The sequence below is a fragment of the Oncorhynchus kisutch genome, linkage group LG25, assembly GCF_002021735.2.
Source record: "Oncorhynchus kisutch isolate 150728-3 linkage group LG25, Okis_V2, whole genome shotgun sequence".
NCBI classification, from domain to species: Eukaryota; Metazoa; Chordata; class Actinopteri; order Salmoniformes; family Salmonidae; genus Oncorhynchus; species Oncorhynchus kisutch.
Genome location: NC_034198.2, coordinates 34,432,079 through 34,451,505, shown reverse-complemented (window position 1 = coordinate 34,451,505; position 19,427 = coordinate 34,432,079). Strand labels below are relative to the sequence as shown.

Here is a 19,427-nt window from a genome sequence, read left to right as displayed (position 1 = left end):
TAAGGGTTATTTATAGCGCAATACAGGTTCCATTTAGAACCTTATGAGCATGGTTCTTTACAGAACCTTAAAAAAAGGTTCCATATAGATCCTTTGATAGGACAAACTCCACGACACACTGCGGCGCCAGAGCCTTGACTGTGTCCTTGAGGATTCTGGAGAAGCTGAACAGTTCAAGAGGTACTGTGTAAGATGTGTTCTGTTGTGCTTTAAAACTGTGCCAAAGTCTGGACTAGGTGTTAGTTTGACTCCTGACTACATGCTGTCAAAGTCTGGACTAGGTGTTAGTTTGACTCCAAACTACATGCTGTCAAAGTATGGACTAGGTGTTAGTTTGACTCCTGACTACATGTTGTAACTGGCTACGAGACTATTGCAGCTCTGTGCATGTAACATTTATTGACAATTTAGATAGCTTCTGGAAACAAAACTTGTTTTATAGGGAGGATGGGATCCACCCGAATCATTTGAGTTCCTAGATCCTTTCACAGCATTATAAGGCTGTGTTGAGACAATGACTTATCAATGACCTAAACCCAGCTCAGTTAATCCCTGCCATTGTGTCACTGAGTTGTTATAATCCTTCAGCAAATGTACATTATCCCGGGTACGTTGGAAGACACAATGTAAGGAACCTAATTTGTCCCCCTAAATGCACTGAATGCCTCTCCTAATCCTACAACTATTGTATGCAGTAATCATGTGCTTATGACCCAGAGTTATACTGTTAGCACTGAGGCGGTGTGCCCTAGTAGGATGTCCACTGTGTGCAGCTCACCCTGCACTAACATAAATAACATCAGCATGTCTACTTCTGCTAAGCTTCCCAGTAAAGCAATGAAAACAATCAAGCATCCCAGAAAAGCTTAAGAAACAAGAATAGCTTAAGAAACAAGGCTCATGAAATCAATACTTTACTAGTAACAGATGACATTCATATTCTGACAATCTCTGAAACTAACTTAGATAATACTTTGATGATACAGTGGTGGCAATACATGGTTATAACATCTACAGAAAAGACAGTAACTCCAAAGGTAGAGGTGTTGCCGTTTATATTCAGAATCACATTCCTGTAAAGCTTAGAGAGGATCTCATGTTAAATACGGTTGAAGTAATATGGCTACAGGTTCATCTGTCTCACCTAAAGCCCATTCTGGTGGGAAGCTGCTATAGACCACCAAGTGCTAACAGTCAGTATCTGGATAACATGTGTGAAATGCTTGATAATGTATGTGACATCAACAGTGAGGTATATTTTCTGGGTGATTTAAATATTGACTGGCTTTCATCAAGCTGCCCACTAAAGAAAAAGCTTCAAACTATAACTAGTGCCTGCAACCTGGTTCAGGTTATCAGTCAACCTACCAGGTTAGTTACAAAGAGCACATGAATGAAATCATCAACATCACATCTTTACTAATGCTGCAGAAATTAGGTGAGTAGAATGAGCCCACTGAAGAACCTCAGAACGAACTGAATCTGGCCCAAACACATCCTTACAAGGGCTGTTTCTAGGATCAGGCTGGTTTAGCTGAGCCTGACGAACACGGGACTCAATCTCCCAGGAGACGGCTGCAACGATGCAGGAGGAAGGCATCATGGTCTCAGGCTCTGAACTTTTGTTGTCTGCGGTGAACTGACGAGAGACGGCATCAGGCTTGGTATTCTTAGATCCGGGGTGATAAGTGAGTGTGAAGTTGAATCTTCCAAAAAGCTATGCCCATCTGGCATGCCGAGAGATGGGACTTTGGCGGTCTGGATGGAGGCTAGATTTTTATGATCTGTACACACAATGAAGGGAAGAACTGAACGCTCTAACCAGTGACGCCACTCCTCAAGAGCCAGCTTAACAGTCAAGTTCCCGGTTGCCAACGTCAATATTTCTCTCTGCAGGTGAGAGCTTGCGGGACAAGGCACAAGGATGAAGCTTCTGATCCACGGGAGAACGTTGAGACAGGACTGCACCTACCCCGGTATCGGAAGCATCCACCTCGAGGTCAAACTGGAGTTCTGGGTCTGGCTGGGTAAGGATTGGAGTAGAAGTGAAGCGGTGCTTCAGTTGCCAGAATGCTGCCTCTGACTCAGGGGACCAGAGTCAGAGGACCAGAGTCAGAGGACCAGAGTCAGGGGACCAGAGTCAGGGGACCAGAGTCAGGGGACCATAGTCAGAGGACCAGAGTCAGGGGACCAGAGTCAGGGGACCAGAGTCAGGGGACCAGAGTCAGAGGACCAGAGTCAGGGGACCAGAGTCAGAGGACCAGAGTCAGAGGACCAGAGTCAGGGGACCAGAGTCAGAGGACCAGAGTCAGAGGACCAGAGTCAGGGGACCAGAGTCAGAAGACCAGAGTCAGGGGACCAGAGTCAGGGGACAAGAGTCAGAGGCAGCATAAACCAGGTCTGCTGTTTATTTGAGCAATATGAGACAGAACGGAGAGATTGAGAGATTGACTTCATCACTACTTGTTTTTGTAAAAAGTGTAGACATGCTGAATGCACCGAGTTGTCTGTTTAAACTACCAGCACACAGCTCAGACACCCATGCATACCCCACAAGACATGCCACCAAAGGTCTCTTCACAATCCCCAAATGAAGTCTATGGGAGGCGCACAGTACTACATAAAGCCATGGCTATGTGGAACTCTATTCCACATCAGGTAACTGATGCAACTAGTACAGTTATTCCCAAACTGGGGTGCGTGCAATGCCGTCAGGGGTAACCCAAATAAAAAAATATAGTCCATTTATATTTTCCAACTGGGCTATACATTTGGGTGAGATTTTTTTCTTGCCCGAGTAGCCTTGTTTGTAGCCTTGTTTCACTGGCAAAAATAAAATTAAACCATCTAGTGTTCATCGAAATAACAACACAATGTCAAATACAGCTAGCGTAGTCAAATAATTAACATCTAATCACATTAACCGTTAACCGTTACGGTCCGTATGTAGCCAAACGTAGCTGCTGCTCATTCCGTTTGCTCGAAAATTGATAAATGGTCCAAAAGAAGTAAGGCCCGCATCCATAGAGACACATACCAGCTCTACTGGTAGTACTGCTACTACCGGCAGTACTACACCTGCACCTGTCAACAACACAAGTTCTGCTTCCACGAGCACATCCAATACTAGCATCAGTAATTCTTAATTTGTTGTTGGCACAGCTAGCATGGACACTGACAGTTGTGAATCTGATGCAGCCAAAGAGCTACTGCCCCCTTACCTGGGAAAGCACCGAACAACAGAGAGGGACATTAGGCCATCGAAGAGGCGCAAATATGATGAGAACTACATTGATTTGGGGTTCACTTATATTGGGAGTAGTGCCTTTCCTCAGCCACAGTGTGTTATATGTGCAAAAGTACTATCTCACAACTCGATGAAACCTTCACTCTTGCACAGACATTTAGAAACAAAACATGCCAATTTGAAAAATAAAGTATTACTACTTTCGAGTAGTAAGATGTATAATACCATAAATAAGGGGCTAGAAGCGTTTTTATATGGGGAGCTATATGTCCATTACAGTTTTGTGAGGGCCAATTAAGGAAGATATCCTCTTCTGGAAACCAGTACAACAGGAGAAGATATTTGTAAAGTACTGGAAAGCTTTGTGACATCAAATGGATTTCGGTGGTCAAGATGTGTTGGTGTCTGTACTGATGGCGCAAAAGCCATGACAGGGAGACATAGTGGAGTGGTAACGCGCGTGCAAGCAGTTGTTCCCGACGCCACTTGGGTACACTGCAGCATCCACCAAGAGGCTCTTGCTGCCAAAGAAATGCCTGACAGCTTGAAAGACATTTTGCACACTACAGTGAAAATGGTTAACTTTGTTGAAGCAAGGCCCCTGATCTCTTGTGTATTTTCTGCACTATGCAGTGAAAGGGCGGCGACCACGTAATACTTTTACAACATACAGAAGTGCGCTGGTTATCAAGGGGCAAAGTACTGACATGTTTTTTTATTGATAAATGAGCTTAAAGTTACTTTCTTTACTTTACTTCTTTCTTTACGTTCTTTACTGACCATCATTTTCACTTGTCTGACCGCTTGCATGATGAGTTTCTCACACGACTGGCCTACCTGAATGATCTGAATCTAGGATTACAGGGACTCTCTGCAACTATATTCAATGTGTGGGACAAAATTGAGGCTATGATTAAGAAGTTGGAGCTCTTCTCTGTCTGCATTAACAAGGGCAACACACAGGTCTTTCCATCATGGTATCGTTTTTTGTGTGCAAATTAACTCAATCTTACGGACAATGTCAAATGTGATAAAGCGAAGCACCTGAGTTGGGTGCGCAATTACCCAGGTACTTTCCTGAAACGGATGACATAAACAACTGGTTTCGTTATCCCTTTCATGCTCTGCCTCCAGTCCACTTACCGATATCTGAACAAGAGAGCCTCATCGAAATTGCAACAAGCGGTTCTGTGAAAATGTAATTTAAATTAGAAGCCACTGCCAGATTTCTGGATTTGTCTGCGCTCAGAGTATCCTGACTTGGCAAATCGCGCTGTTAAGACACCCCTCACGTTTTTGTAAATATTTGAGTATATCTTTTCATGTGACAACACTGAAGAAATTACACTTTGCTACAATGTAAAGTAGTGAGTGCAACAAAACTGAGTACACCCCCAAGTGAAAATGTCCAAATTGGGCCCAAAGTGTCAATATTTTGTGTGGCCACCATCATTTTCCAGCACTGCCTTAACCCTCTTGGGCATGGAGTTCACCAGAACTTCACAGGTTGCCACTGGAGTCCTCTTCCACTCCTCCATGACGACATCACGGAGCTGGTGGACGTTAGAGACCTTGCACTCCTCCACCTTCCGTTTGAGGATGCCCCACAGATGCTCAATAGGGTTTAGGTCTGGAGACATGCTTGGCCAATCCATCACCTTTACCCTCAGCTTCTTTAGCAAGGCAGTGGTCGACTTGGAGGTGTGTTTGGGGTCGTTATCATGTTGGAATACTGCCCTGCGGCCCAGTCTCCGAAGGGAGGGGAATCAGGCTCTGCTTCAGTATGTCACAGTACATGTTGGCATTCACGGTTCCCTCAATGAACTGTAGCTCCCCAGTGCCGGCAGCACTCATGCAGCCCCAGACCATGACACTCCCACCACCATGCTTGACTGTAGGCAAGACACACTTGTCTTTGTACTCCTCACCTGGTTGCCGCCACACACGCTTGACACCATCTGAACCAAATAAGTTTAGCTTGGTCTCATTAGACCACAGGACATGGTTCCAGTAATCCATGTCCTTAGTCTGCTTGTCTTCAGCAAACTGTTTGCGGCCTTTCTTGTACATCATCTTTAGAAGAGGCTTCCTCCTGGGACAACAGCCATGCAGACCAATTTGATGCAGTGTACGGTGTATGGTCTGAGCACTGACAGGCTGACCCCCCACCCCTTCAACCTCTGCAGCAATGCTGGCAGCACTCATACGTTTATTTCCCAAAGACAACCTCTGGATATGACGCTGAGCACATGCACTCAACTTCTTTGGTCGACCATGGCGAGGCCTGTTCTGAGTGGAACCTGTCCAGTTAAACCGCTGTATGGTCTTGGCCACCGTGCTGCAGCTCAGTTTCAGGGTCTTGGCAATCTTCTTATAGCCCAGGCCATCTTTATGTAGAGCAACAATTCTTTTTTTCAGATCCTCAGAGAGTTCTTTGCGTCACTTGAGTGGGTTGAGTCACTGATGTGACCTTCCTGTCTGGGTTGGCGCCCCCCCTTGAGTTATGCCGTGGCGGAGATCTTTGTGGGCTATACTCGGCCTTGTCTCAGGATGGTAAGTTGGTGGTTGAAGATATCCCTCTAGTGGTGTGGGGGCTGTGCTTTGGCAAAGTGGGTGGGGTTATATCCTTCCTGTTTGGCCCTGTCCGGGGGTGTCATCGGATGGGGCCACAGTGTCTCCTGAACCCTCCTGTCTCAGCCTCCAGTATTTATGCTGCAGTAGTTTATGTGTCGGGGGGCTAGGGTCAGTTTGTTATATGTGGAGTACTTCTCCTGTCCTATCCGGTGTCCTGTGTGAATTTAAGTATGTGTAACAGTATAACTTTAGACCGTCCCCTCGCCCATACCCGGGCGCGAACCAGGGACCCTCTGCACACATCAACAACAGTCACCCCTCGAAGCATCGTAAAGCAAGGGGAACAACTACTTCAAGGTCTCAGAGCAAGTGACGTCACCGATTGAAACAATATTTAGTGCGCACCACCGCTAACTAAGCTAGCCGTTTCACATCCGTTACATATGCTCTCTATAATTCTCTCTTTCTTCCTCTCGGAGGACATGAGCCCTAGGATCATGCCTCAGGACTACCTGACATGATGACTCCTTGCTGTCCCAGTCCACCTGGCCGTGCTGCTGCTCCAGTTTCAACTGTTCTGCCTGTGATTATTATTATTTGACCATGCTGGTCATTTATGAACATTTGAACATCTTGGCCATGTTCTGTTATAATCTCCACCCGGCACAGCCAGAAGAGGACTGGCCACCCCACATAGCCTGGTTCCTCTCTAGGTTTCTTCCTAGGTTTTGGCCTTTCTGGGGAGTTTTTCCTAGCCACTGTGCTTCTACACCTGCATTGCTTGCTGTTTGGGGTTTTAGGCTGGGTTTCTGTACAGCACTTTGAGATATCAGCTGATGTACGAAGGGCTATATAAATAAATTTGATTTGATTTGCCATGAGGTGCCATGTTGAACTTCCAGTGACCAGTCAGTATGTGGGAGTGTGAGAGCGATGACACCATCACTAGCATGAAAACTAAATACAAACCCAGACTGTGTGGGAAATTATTTAATATTGAGGCTCTCTCCAATACAACCCAAAATTGCAGAGTTATGTGCATCCTTTCAAGCACACCATTTCATTAACCTGTGGTGAGTTTACAGGCTTACAATGATGGCAAAAAACAACATTTGAGAGTGCGCTGACCCGGCTGCTAGAGGGGGTACGCAGCTGGAGGTTGAATGTTTGAAGGGCTACGGGAATATAAAACGTTTGGGAACCACTGAACTAGTAGAATCAGATTTGAAAAACAGATGAAAATACACCTTATGGAACAGCAGGGACTGTGAAGGGACACACACAGGCAGACACACATGATAAGACACGCACTCTACACACACGTACACATGGATGTTGTATTGTGAATATGTGATAGTAGCCTGAGGGAACACTCTAAATGTATAGGGTAAAGTGTTATGTAATGTTATGTAATATTTTTCACTGTATATAACTGCCCTGATGTTGCTGGACCCCAGGAAGAATAGCTGCTGCCTTGGCAACTTAAGGTGGATCCATAATAAATATATATTGTCTGGACTAGGTGTTGGTTTGACTCATGACTACAAGTTGTCAAAGTCTGGACTAGGCCTGCAGTTCAAACTCATAAAAGACACACCTTCACCTTGTGCCCTAGGTGGGATCCACGTCATCCTGGAGGGCAGTCCAAATTATTAGCCAAGCAAGGGAAGTTTGAAACGTAAGCCCCTCAGCCCTCGTTTACAGTTGAGTTTACAATCATCTTCACTCCGGGGCCTGAAACTCGCGACGATTGTACATCCGCTAAGAAAAGTCTGCGAATACTTAAAAACAACATCAATGGAGAAGTCGACATACAAGTGTAAGTAAAAACGAATGCAAATACATTAGAAATTGTGATAATAGTGCACATAACGGCACAAACACGTCTCGTAAAAAGTAAATATGTTTTGGTTATCTTTCGGAAATTGTAGAAATAAAACATATTCCTTCTTCTGAAGTTCCAGCTAGGCAGGCTAACGTCAGATAGTTAATTAATTTGCTAGCTATCATACAGTAGGCGTATATTAATAATTATATATGTAATATAAGTAGACATGCACTCATAATTGACTGTAGTGCATATAAAGCATCCACACTGAAAACAATCATCGCGGTATGAACGAGTGACCAATTTCCGGCCAATGGTGGATCTTTTAAAAATCATTATTTCCTTCAAATTTCATAGGCGTCACAATAGCTCTTTCCACTGTTTTTACAGAACAATTTAAGAAAATAAACAATAGAACAAATGATTAAGTTCACATATTTTATTTTGTGTGTTGACCTAATAGAAGTTAGTGATTACTTTCAAACGGTGTCTTTTGTCTCCTGAATGAGAAGATCTGATGTTGATTCAAAACATTTGGTATGTAATTAATTCATATTACTTGTACAATAAAAAACTAAAAGGAGTGGCAAAAACCCTATTCCTCTTAAACATTTTAGAAACACACTTTAGCTGCCTTTAATGTTTGGATTTATGTAGGAAAATAACATTCAGCAGTAAAAAAACAAAAAACAAAACAGGTTTAGAAGTTTTTTGTTGTTGGTTTTTAAAACTGACTGGATATGGATTCATTTAAACAAGGCATAAAATGGATATGAACGTGGCAACCCCTTGGAATAGCTTCATTTACGTCAAATGTAAGCCCACAATGAACTATAAATGATATATTTTAATATTACAAAAACAACCTGGTAAAAAATACTTATTTTTAAACTGTACAGTCACCAAGTACACAGAATGATCACAACTTCAAACAGTTCTTCATTTGGCGTCTCCAGCGGCTTCAACCTTCGCCTCAGCCTTGGCATCACCGTTCTCACCTGCCTTCTTTCCTTTGACTGGCTTTTTGGGTGCAGCTCTTTTTTGGGGTTTGGGCGCAGGTCTCGATGACAAACGTGCTGAACGTCTTGCAGGCTCATCTCCCTTGCTAGCACTCTTTCTTTTAGGCATGTTGATGATTGTTCGGGAATTGCAACACAATTTGTTTTAATGTGAGTTGTTGGTTATCTCACTAAGCTCTTCTAGCCACGTTAGCAATGCAACAATGGTGAATGTAAAATAATGACCGAAACAATTCTTCCTCGCCCCTTGCCTTGCAAGTGTATACTTGTCAGACGTCATGATACGTCATCAGAAGTCTCCACTTAATTTGAGGGCTGAGGGGATAGGGTGTGTCTTTTTAAGCGTTTTACTGCAACCTTCGTGTTAGTTTGACTCCTGACCACATGCTACCTCTAGAGGTTTGATTAGTCTTTCCTTGCTGTGTCTCATCTGACCAGAAATATTATATCCTCTTCTTTCTTCATACCAATTAAACGACACAAGTATAATTTATAATCCTGTGAAATCGAAAATTCCCTTGCCCCTGGAGACTACACACTGTGGATGCAACTTGTAGCGCGTTCCGTTCACCCCCACAGTGATGTCCATTTGGTTCGGCCCACGGTTCTATCGGATTGTGTCGACAACGTTGGCCACCAGGCGGAGACAATGTACCACAATGTTCCCTTTCTCAGAGGTCCCCAGCCGACCTCTCTGGGAGGAGAAGATGAAACTGATTGAGTTGCAAAATAAACTGGATAATATATATAGATTAAATAAACTGGATAATATATATATATATGAAATAAATTGGATAATATATAGAGATGAAATAAAATTGATAATATATATAGAAGCTGGATAATCTGGATAATATATAGAGATTAAAAGCAGAAGGAGACATTATTAGATATAGGAAAAAATGGATTGAGGGGGGAGAACAGAATTCATCCTATTTCTTTAGACTTGAGCAATTTCACTCTACAAGTAACACTATCCACAAGTTAAACATTAATGGTGTTATTACACATGAGCAAAAATGAATCGCTAAATATTGTAGCAATTTTTACAGGAAATTGTATAGATCTACTTACTATCAGGAATCCACAGATATGTTTTTTTGACTCACTAAATAATGTTCTCTCTATCAGTGATAAAGAATCTAAACAGTGTGATGAACCCATCAACGTTGAAGAGATTATAGAGTCTATCAAACATCTAAAGAACAATAAATCACCAGATGTTGATGGAATTACTTCAGAATTTTACAAAAAAAAATCTGAACAAGTAGCTCCCTTCCTATTTGAAGTCTTTTTTAGAGAGTATTAAAAACAATGTTCTCCCTTCTATAATGAGTCAGGGGTTAATAACACTGATACCTAAGCCTAAAAAAGAAGTGCTGTTCATCGATAACTGGTGTCCAATTTGTCTTCTTAATAATGACTATAAGATATTAACCTTACTACTTGCAAAAATAATTAAAGAAGTCCTGGATGCAATCATTGATGAAACACAGTCTGGCTTTATGAGGAACAGACATATTTCTAACAATATCAGACTAGTATTAGACCTACTTGACTACTCAGACCTAATAACTGAGGATAGCTTCATATTATTTGTAGGTTTTTTTCATAAAGCATTTGACACAGTAGAGCATCAGTTCCTCTTCCACTCCCTTAAGAAATTTAGCTTTGGGGATTTTTTTCTGTAAGGCTATTAAGACTCTCTATACAAATGGTAACAGCTCTATCAACTTGACATATGGCACCTCTTCTAGATTTGAGTTAAAGAGAGGAATTTGGCTTCGTTGTCCTATCTCTCTGTATCTGTTTTTATTCATCACCCAACTTCTCACAAATGATTTAAATAATAGTCCTGTACAAGGTATTTCCATTGCTGGTAAAGAAATTATAAGCCAGCTGGCTGACGAAACTACATTCTTTTCTGAAAGATGCAAACCAAATTCCCATATTGACCAATGTGACACAATCCTTTTCCAAAGTGTCTGGTCTATATCTTAACATTAATAAATGTGAACTCATAGCTGTCAAATATTGTGTGAAACCTTCATATTATGGTATTCCAGTGAAAGAAGAACTTACAGTTGAAGTCGGAAGTTTACATACACTTAGGTTGGAGTCATTAAAACTCATTTTTCAACCACTCCACAAATTTCTTGTTAATTAACAAACTATAGTTTTGGCAAGTCGGTTAGGACATATACTATGCGCATGACACAAGTAATTTTACCAACAATTGTTTACAGACAGATTATTTAATTTATAATTCACTGTATCACAATTCCAGTGGGTCAGAAGTTTACATACACTAAGTTGACTGTGCCTTTAAACAGCTTGGGAAATTCCAGAAAATTATGTCATGGCTTTAGAAGCTTCTGATAGGCTAATTGAAATCATTTGAGTCAATTGGAGGTGTACCTGTGGATGCATTTCAAGGTCTACCTTCAAACTCAGTGTCTCTTTGCTTGACGACAATGGAAAATCAAAAGAAATCAGCCAAGACCTCAGAAAAAAAATGGTAGACCTCCACAAGTCTGGTTCATCCTTGGCAGCAATTTTAAAAACGCCTGAAGGTACCATGTTCATCTGTACAAACAATAGTACGCAAGTATAAACACCATGGGACCACGCAGCCGTCATACCGCTCAGGAAGGCGACACATTTTGTCTCCTCGAAATGAACGTACTTTGGTGAAAAAAGTGCAAATCAATCCCAGAACAACAGCAAATGACCTTGTGAAGATGCTGGAGGGACTGGTGCCCTTCAAAAAATAGATGGCATCATGAGGAGGGGAACATTTTGTGGATATATTGAAGCAAAATCTCAAGACATCAGTTAAGTTAAAGCTTGGTCGCAAATGGGTCTTCAAAATGGACAATGACCCCAAGCATACTTCCAAAGTTGTGGCAAAATGGCTTAAGGACAACAAAGTCAAGGTATTGGAGTGGCCATCACAAAGCCCTCAATCCTATAGAAAATGTTTGGGCAGAACTGAAAAAGTGTGTTCGAGCAAGGAGGCCTACAAACCTGACTCAGCTACACCAGCTCTGTCAGGAGAAATGGGCCAAAATTCACCCAACTTATTGTGGGAAGCTAGTGGAAGGCAACCTGACATTTTTGACCCAAGTTAAACAATTTAAAAGCAATGCTACCAAATACTAATTGAGTGTATGTAAACTTCTGACCCACTGGGAATGTGATGAAAGAAATAAAAGCTGAAATAAATCACCCTCTCTACTATTACTCTGACATTTCACATCCTATAAATAAACGGTGATCCTAACTGACCTAAGACAGGGAATTTTTACGAGGATTAAATGTCATGAATTGTTAACTGTTTAAATGTATTTGGCTAAGGTGTATGTAAACTTTTGAATTCAACTGTACATATTTAGGTATAACCATTATTAAGGAGCAGAAGTCGAGAGGCTTACTCAATTTTAAACATCTTATAAAAAAAACAGAATAAACTAAATCAATGGCTACAGAGGGACTTAATCTTTAAAAGGAAGAGTCCTAATAACCAAGGCTGAAGGTATCTCTAGACTAACATATGGCACTCTGTCTTTATATCTTGACTGTAAAATAAGCGAGGAGATAGACCAGATCCTTTTCAACTATCTGTGGAGAAACCGTACACATTACATTAGGAAAACTGTTGTAATGAATACTTATGTGTATGGTGGGCTGAATTTTCTGGACATTACTACCTTTACTACTTTTAAGATCAATTGGATAAAACAATTCATAAGAAGACCCACTTCTATGTGGAATTTTATTCCTCGTCATGTCTTCTCTACTTTTGGTGGCCTTAACTTCATGTTGGTTTGCAATTCTAATATTGACAAAGTTCCAGTGACTCTGCTTTTCATCGGCAGGTTTTCTTATCATGGTCCTTAATTTATAAGCATAATGTTTCTCAACACAGGTATTATATATGGAATAATCGTGATATATTGTATAAAAATACTTATTTGTTTTTAGAATATTGGTTCTGAAATAATATCCTATTGGTGAGCCAACTTGTAAATGCAGAGGGTCTTTTACTTAGTTATAAGGAATTCTTATCACTTTACAAGGTCCCCGTAACACCTAAAGATTTTGCAATTGTTTTAGATGCCATTCCCTCAGGTGTTGCTTTATTATTCAGGAATGTGTCAAGACCCTCAGAGCCTACCTTCTATTGACTCTGTTGACTCATCAGTAGGAAAGATTTGTTTCTCTTTTGGTCCATTCAACAAGAGCAATATGAATCTTGTTTCAGCAAGATGTTGTATCTATACCTTATGTCATGCCTTATTGGAACAGATCTATTGATAATATCTTTTGGAAAAAAAGTTTGGATGTTGCTGCACACATGCCTACTTGTTAACAAAATTAAGGAAGTTTCCTTTAAAATGGTTCATAAATATTATCCTGCCAACCACTATATGAAGAAGTTTAAGGAAAACATCAACTCAAATTGTACCTTTTGTAATGACCACCCAGAAACAGTGTTGCATCTTTTTTGGCGTTGTATTCATGTAAGGAAACTGTGGCAAGACATCAGTAGATTTATAATTGAACATATTTATGAAGATTTTACACTATTGTGGAGAGATGTACTGCTTGGATTATTTACCTACAATAGAAATAAGATGAAACAATTTTATGTAATTCTTTTGACCAAATGTCATATTCATGAATGTAAATTTTACAAACAAAACACCACATTTTTTTTACCTTACAAAAATAAATGGAACTATATTTTAAGACAATTAAATACTCTACTAACAAAAAAAGCTGTTAGAATTATAAGTGTTAGGTCCTTGTTTAATGTGATATTGTACACCCTAGCCCCGCCTCCAGCCCCGCACCCTATACCCCCTAGCCCAATTGTCCTTTGTATATTATTTATTTATACTTGCGTTCCCACATGTTCTTCCTGTATTGATTTGTTGTTATTTTTTTTTTAAATATATAAAAAAATGGACCACACCACCTTGACGATGACGCTGTCATCACGTATGCTGCCCAGACGCAGCTGCAGCAGAATGGACCGCACCTGCAGTAGCGCCAAGCGGTCACTGGGGGGAAATATAGAGGAGTATCAAACTTGATTTTCTTGTACGCCTGGGGTGTATTCACTACATTTTACATTTTAGTCCTTCAGCAGATGCTTTTATCCAAAGCGACTTACAGTTAATGCATTCATTTTAAGGTAGCTAGGTGGGACAACCACAAATCACAGTCATAGTTAGTCATCTTTCCTCAACAAAGCAGCAAAGTCTATACTAGTAAGAAAATACAGTTTAGTCACCTCAACTTGCAAAATTTCCACATTATTAATTACAAGTTTATTGTTAAGTGAATGATTTGTCTCAAATACAATGCTTTTAGTTTTGGATATATTTAGGACTAACTTATTTCTTGCTACCTATTCTGAAACTGACTGCAGCTCTTTGTTAAGTGTTGCATTCATTTCACTTGCTGTAGTAGCAGACATGCCTAGTGTTGAGTCATCCACAGGCTTTATTCAGAGCCAGTGGCAGGTCATTAGTAAATATGTTAACGAAAGAAACGTAGGGGTGAGGGTGTGCTGTGGGATTCATCAAGATACTTAGTGAATAGGTAGGTTTTTTAGACATTTTTGGAAGACCAAAGTAACCTAACAGAAGCAGCAAACAGAACAAAATGGGGAGGCAGTGTTGCCAACTCCTCAGTAAGGAAAGTAGCTATTGGCTGCCCTAAAACTAATTTGCATAATTGGCCATGTGCATGTAATTGTAATGGATGCTGTAGGAGAGAGGAACAACGTTGTGGGAGAGACAAAAAGGGAGTAAAAAACACCCTAAATATGTTTAGAACTACAAATTAACTTTCTTCTGTCGATTCTTGTTTCTGTTTTTTATGTCACAATTCCAACCCTCCTCCTTTATCCGGGCTTGGGACCGGCAAAAGTGACCCAAAAGAGACACTCTGGCGGAGTTACTTTGTTTTTTATTTAAAAAAATTTTTTTTGTTGTTTTGTTTTTTACATTTACATCCCACCCTGAATGTAAGCCAGGGCGGGATCAGCCAGCGGCGGCTTCCCCCCTCACCAAACGCGATCACAACACGCAGGTTAAAATATCAAAACAAACTCTAATTTCAAAACAAACATTAATTTGGGGACAGGTCGAAAAGCATTAAACATGTATGGAAATTTAGCTAGTTAGCTTGCACTTGCTAGCTAATTTGTCCTATTTAGCTAGCTTGCTGTTGCTAGCTAATTTGTCATGGGATATAAACATTGAGTTGTTATTTTATCTGAAATGCACAAGGTCCTCTACTCCGACAATTAATCCACACATAAAAAGGCCAACCGAATCGTTTCTAGTCATCTCTCCTCTCAGGCTTTTTCATCTTTGAACTTATATGGTGATCGGTATCTACACTTTCATAGTATTACCACGACAACCGGCAAAACATTTCGTCTTTCAATCACCCATATGGGTATAACCAATGAGGAGATGGCACGTTGGCACCTGCTTCTATAAACCAATGAGGAGATGGGAGAGGCAGGACTTGCAGCACGATCTGCGTCAGAAATAGAAAGGATTTCTATTTTGGCCCTTGGCATCGCAGATGCTCGTGAGAAGTGTGGGCGCAATAATTGAATAACATGGATTTCTAAATGTATTTTGCGACGCTCGCGCATGCGACGTGTCCGGTCTGGTCAGCATGTAAGAAAGATATGTGCTTTCACGTCAGAGTCTCCAAAAGTCTCCAATAACACCAGAAAAAGTCGCTAGAGGGGTCTGAATACTCGCTAAATATAGCGACGAAGTCGCTAAGTTGGCAACACTGCGGGGAGGGGCATACCTGAATTTGTCCAATAGAAACTCTAGTTGGAAGGGATGATATCACAATGGAGAGAACCCTGGTATGAAAGCCTACTTCACTTATGCAAGTGTAAACACTTACTGTAACTAACCCTAACCAGCATTAAAAGCACATATTCATTTTACTAATCTTATATTTCCCATGTGGATTTACGTTGGATCTGTCTACTATTACTACAGACCTTAGTAGCTGTACTACTTGGTCTCTCTTCAGAAGCTCTGTGATGTGGCCTCGGAATAGAAGACCTCTCCTGGTTGGTCGATGAGAATCTGTCTCACTATCTCCCTGAAGTACATACCGCTGGTCAACTTCTCAAACCTGGGGGGAAACAGGATATGACATGGATATGACAGGATATGACAACATGCAAAAAAAGCTTAAATTGTTCAATATTTCACTGTATTGCCAGGGCAATAGTCTGGACCTTTTTATTTACTAATATGGGGACATTGTCATGCAGAATTTGAAACAAGCCTTTTTAAATGATTATGGGTCAGGGAAAATTCCCATAAGCATAATGAAGCATAATGTATCTCTCTTTAACATGGTTGAATAATTCATTTGTATTAGATTTAGACTGAACTATGGATAAGAAACTAATTGAATGACAATCCCTGGCAGCAGGGTGTCCTCTAGTAGCACAGTAAGTTATGATATATTATTATTATTGTTATAAAATTATTATTATAAAATTATTTTTGTGCATGAAGTGTTCAGTCAGATCTGGTACCAGGGTGTCCTCTACATCAGAGGTTCTTAAACCTTTTCAGCGCGAGACCCAAATGAGAAATTGACCTTCGTCCCGTGACCTAAATTGTCCTCCATCAACCCAAATGAAGAGTAACTCGTGGCCCACCTCTCACATGCCCAGGGCCCACTTTGGGTCCTGAACCAATAGTTTTAGAAACCCTGGTCAGTCTGATCTGGATATTAACAACTTGCCTTTGTTTGTCGTTGTTCAATGACCCCTCATCTACTTCTCTGTCAAGCTTGGTCCAGATGTCCTCTAGGGAGTCATTCTCCCCTAAACCGACCCACTCTGTGTTTACACACGTCCATCCCTTGTTCCACTCCACCATCTCCATGTTTCTCATTTCCTCCATGTAACACACGTTACTCCTCGTCCCTAGGGGGCAGCATTTCACTCTGAGATCATACACATCTCACTGTTTTGTTAGTGTAGTGCAGTATAAAATCACCAGGATGAGAATAGCTAGAACCTACATACCAGCAATGAGTCCCATCTCACACTTGGGGTCTTCATATGAACACATCATTGTGCACGCTGTGTCATTCACCACAGCAAGAATATCGAGCTCAAATTGCTACTGGAAACAAAATATTACATTTGGCCTATGGATACTTTTAAAATTGGCGATAGTATAGTTATTTCCATCCAGACTAGCTATTACAGAGCACAGTAGGGCTTGTTCCATTTCACTCACATTCCTTGTTCTTATAAGCTTCTCGCAGCATTTCCACCACATCACTTCCTTCACAGTCTGTGGCTTTGAACCCTTTTGGTCTAGCTAACCAAACTTCCCTAAGGAAGGAAGTATTACAATGGAGAGCTGTTACATACTCGAAAAATAATGTAATGTCTTACCCTGATTAAGCAGACAGGACATTGAAATAACTGCCATTCTTTGGCATTAAGGTTGCTGATCTTTATCATGACGATTCTACTTTTACCTTATCGATTCCTGTCTGTCTGCAGGGGAAGGAGAAGGTAAAACCAAGCGGGAGGTGAGTATTCTTCACCCCCATGTTGTCCAGAAAATCTGAGATGCACTGGAAATCGTGGTTGAACACCTGGAAACAGAGAATCGGGTCAGGTTAAGGTTAGGCACCACAGGGGTATCCTGCAAAGCAGGATAAATGAGTTAGCCAGCTAACTTGCCTAAATATTCTGAAATAACATTACTTTTTAGAAAGATAAGCTCGAAATGGGCTGATCGACTCTACAATCAAAACACATATCTACGTTTTGATTTCTTAATGAAGCAGAAAATCAATAGTTCTTTCTGGTTGTTTATCAAAGTTAGCTGGATAACTCATTGATCCTCCAGTACACCCCTCAGTGGCAGCCTCACCTCCTCTCCTGTGCCCTGCATGATCTCCAGAGGGATGGCGTAGATCTTGTTGTACATGCGGACAGACTTGCTTATTCCACTCCGGATCTTCACTCCGGATCTTCACCACCAGTACCCGGAAGTTAGTTCCTCCCAGGTCCAAAGCCAAGTACTTTCCTTGCTCTGCAATAATAAACGTGTAATCACTCAAATTTGAATCACTCAAATTTGAATCTAATTATATGATTTTAAACCGCAACGTCTCATAAACTGTTTCAGTGACGGTTCAGAATAAAGTGTGATAAAGGATATTAGCATGGTAATAACATGATCATGTTCCGCATTATGAATAACAAGGTAAACCTTCAATCTGTAGCCAGTCCTCTCACCTGTCCCATCAGTTGTCCTGTACACGAAGGAGAGCAGCATTTTAACGTAGGCCGTGCTGTGGGAATCCTAAGGCCTCTTTCTAAGGGTACCTGGGAGGATGGCGGAGAGAGTGAGTGAGTGAGAGAGGGGGGGGGAGAAAGGGAGAAAGAACTAGGGAGATTTAACTATCATTGTTCACAGGCAAAGAGGAAAACTGCCACCCTGAGCAGAAACCTTACACTCTGAATATATAGTCACACGATGACCATGTTTGTCAGTGCAGTTCACACCTACTGTTAAGTCACATGTAAGTGGCTTTGCAGGTAGCTAGTTCGATTGATAATTCATTGGAGACTGTCTGATGTTTTTGGAATGATAATACTCATTAAGAAAAGACTCCCATTTCAGGTGTCTAGAGTAAACATGGATTGAATCATTAACCTAGGCTGCATTGCTAAATACTTCAGACTAAATACCTAAACTACTTTGGACTGTCCACAAGTGAAAGAAAAGGTGAAGCCCAAAACTGTCCTCTTGACTACAGTATTTATGTTGAAAATTATGTAAAAGTCATCAATTATGGGGATAGTTTCAGAACCAAATAATAATTCAACCCCTGATGACAACCACACAGCTGACTATTTGAAATTACAACATACTGTAGTTAATGTGCACTACCGTTCAAAAGTTTGGGGTCACTTAGAAATGTCCTTGTTTTTGAAAGAAAAGCAAATTTTTGTCCATTAAATTAACATCAAATTGATCCGAAATAGTGTAGACATTGTTAATGTTTAAATTACTATTGTAGCTGGAAATGGCAGATTTTTGGGGGAATATCTACATAGGCGTACAGAGGCCCATTATCAACAACCATCACTCTTGTGTTCCAATGGCACGTTGTGTTAGCTAATCCAAGTTTATAATTTTAAAAGGCTAATTGATCATTAGAAACCCCTTTTGAAAACTGTTGATGATTAAAGAAACAATAAAACTGTTCTTCTTTAGACTAGTTGAGTATCTGGAGCATCTGCATTTGTGGGTTCGATTACAGGCTCAAAATGGCCAGAAGGCGGCCAGCATCCCGGAGTCGCCCCTTCACTGTTGACAATGAGACTGGTGTTTTGCGGGTACTATTTAATGAAGCTGCCAGTTGAGTACTTGAAAGGCATCTGTTTCTCATACTAGACACTAATGTACTTGACCCCTTGCTCAGTTGTGCACCGGGGCCTCCCACTCTTTCTATTCTGGTTAGTGCCAGTTTGCGTTGTTCTGTGAAGGGAGTAGTACAGAGCGTTGTATGAGATCTTCAGTTTCTCACATGGAATAGCCTTCATTTCTCAGAACAAGAATAGACTGACAGTTTCAGAAGAAAGTTCTTTGTTTCTGACCATTTTGAGCCTGTAATTGAACATACAAATGCTGATGCTCCAGATACTCAACTAGTCTAAAGAAGG

The 19,427-nt window shown here is 41.0% G+C and overlaps 2 protein-coding genes across 2 annotated transcripts in view; both read right to left on the bottom strand.

The window, feature by feature from the left end:
• LOC109889444 (hexokinase-1-like) overlaps positions 1-7,533 on the bottom strand; it is a 39,039-nt gene extending 31,506 nt beyond the window's left edge. Inside the window, exon 1 of the mRNA XM_031804964.1 lies at positions 7,419-7,533. The gene's annotated coding sequence lies outside the window, so the exon portion shown is untranslated. The remainder of the gene's footprint in view (positions 1-7,418) is intronic.
• Positions 7,534-16,551: 9,018 nt separating this feature from the next.
• LOC109889445 (hexokinase HKDC1-like) lies at positions 16,552-17,748 on the bottom strand. Its single transcript, XM_020480875.2, has 2 exons — positions 17,626-17,748; positions 16,552-17,344 (listed from the first exon to the last, which is right to left on the bottom strand). Exons 1-2 carry the CDS (start codon positions 17,680-17,682, stop codon positions 17,204-17,206), a joined length of 198 nt encoding a protein of 65 aa, XP_020336464.1. The 5' UTR covers positions 17,683-17,748; the 3' UTR covers positions 16,552-17,203.
• Positions 17,749-19,427: the final 1,679 nt, after the last annotated feature.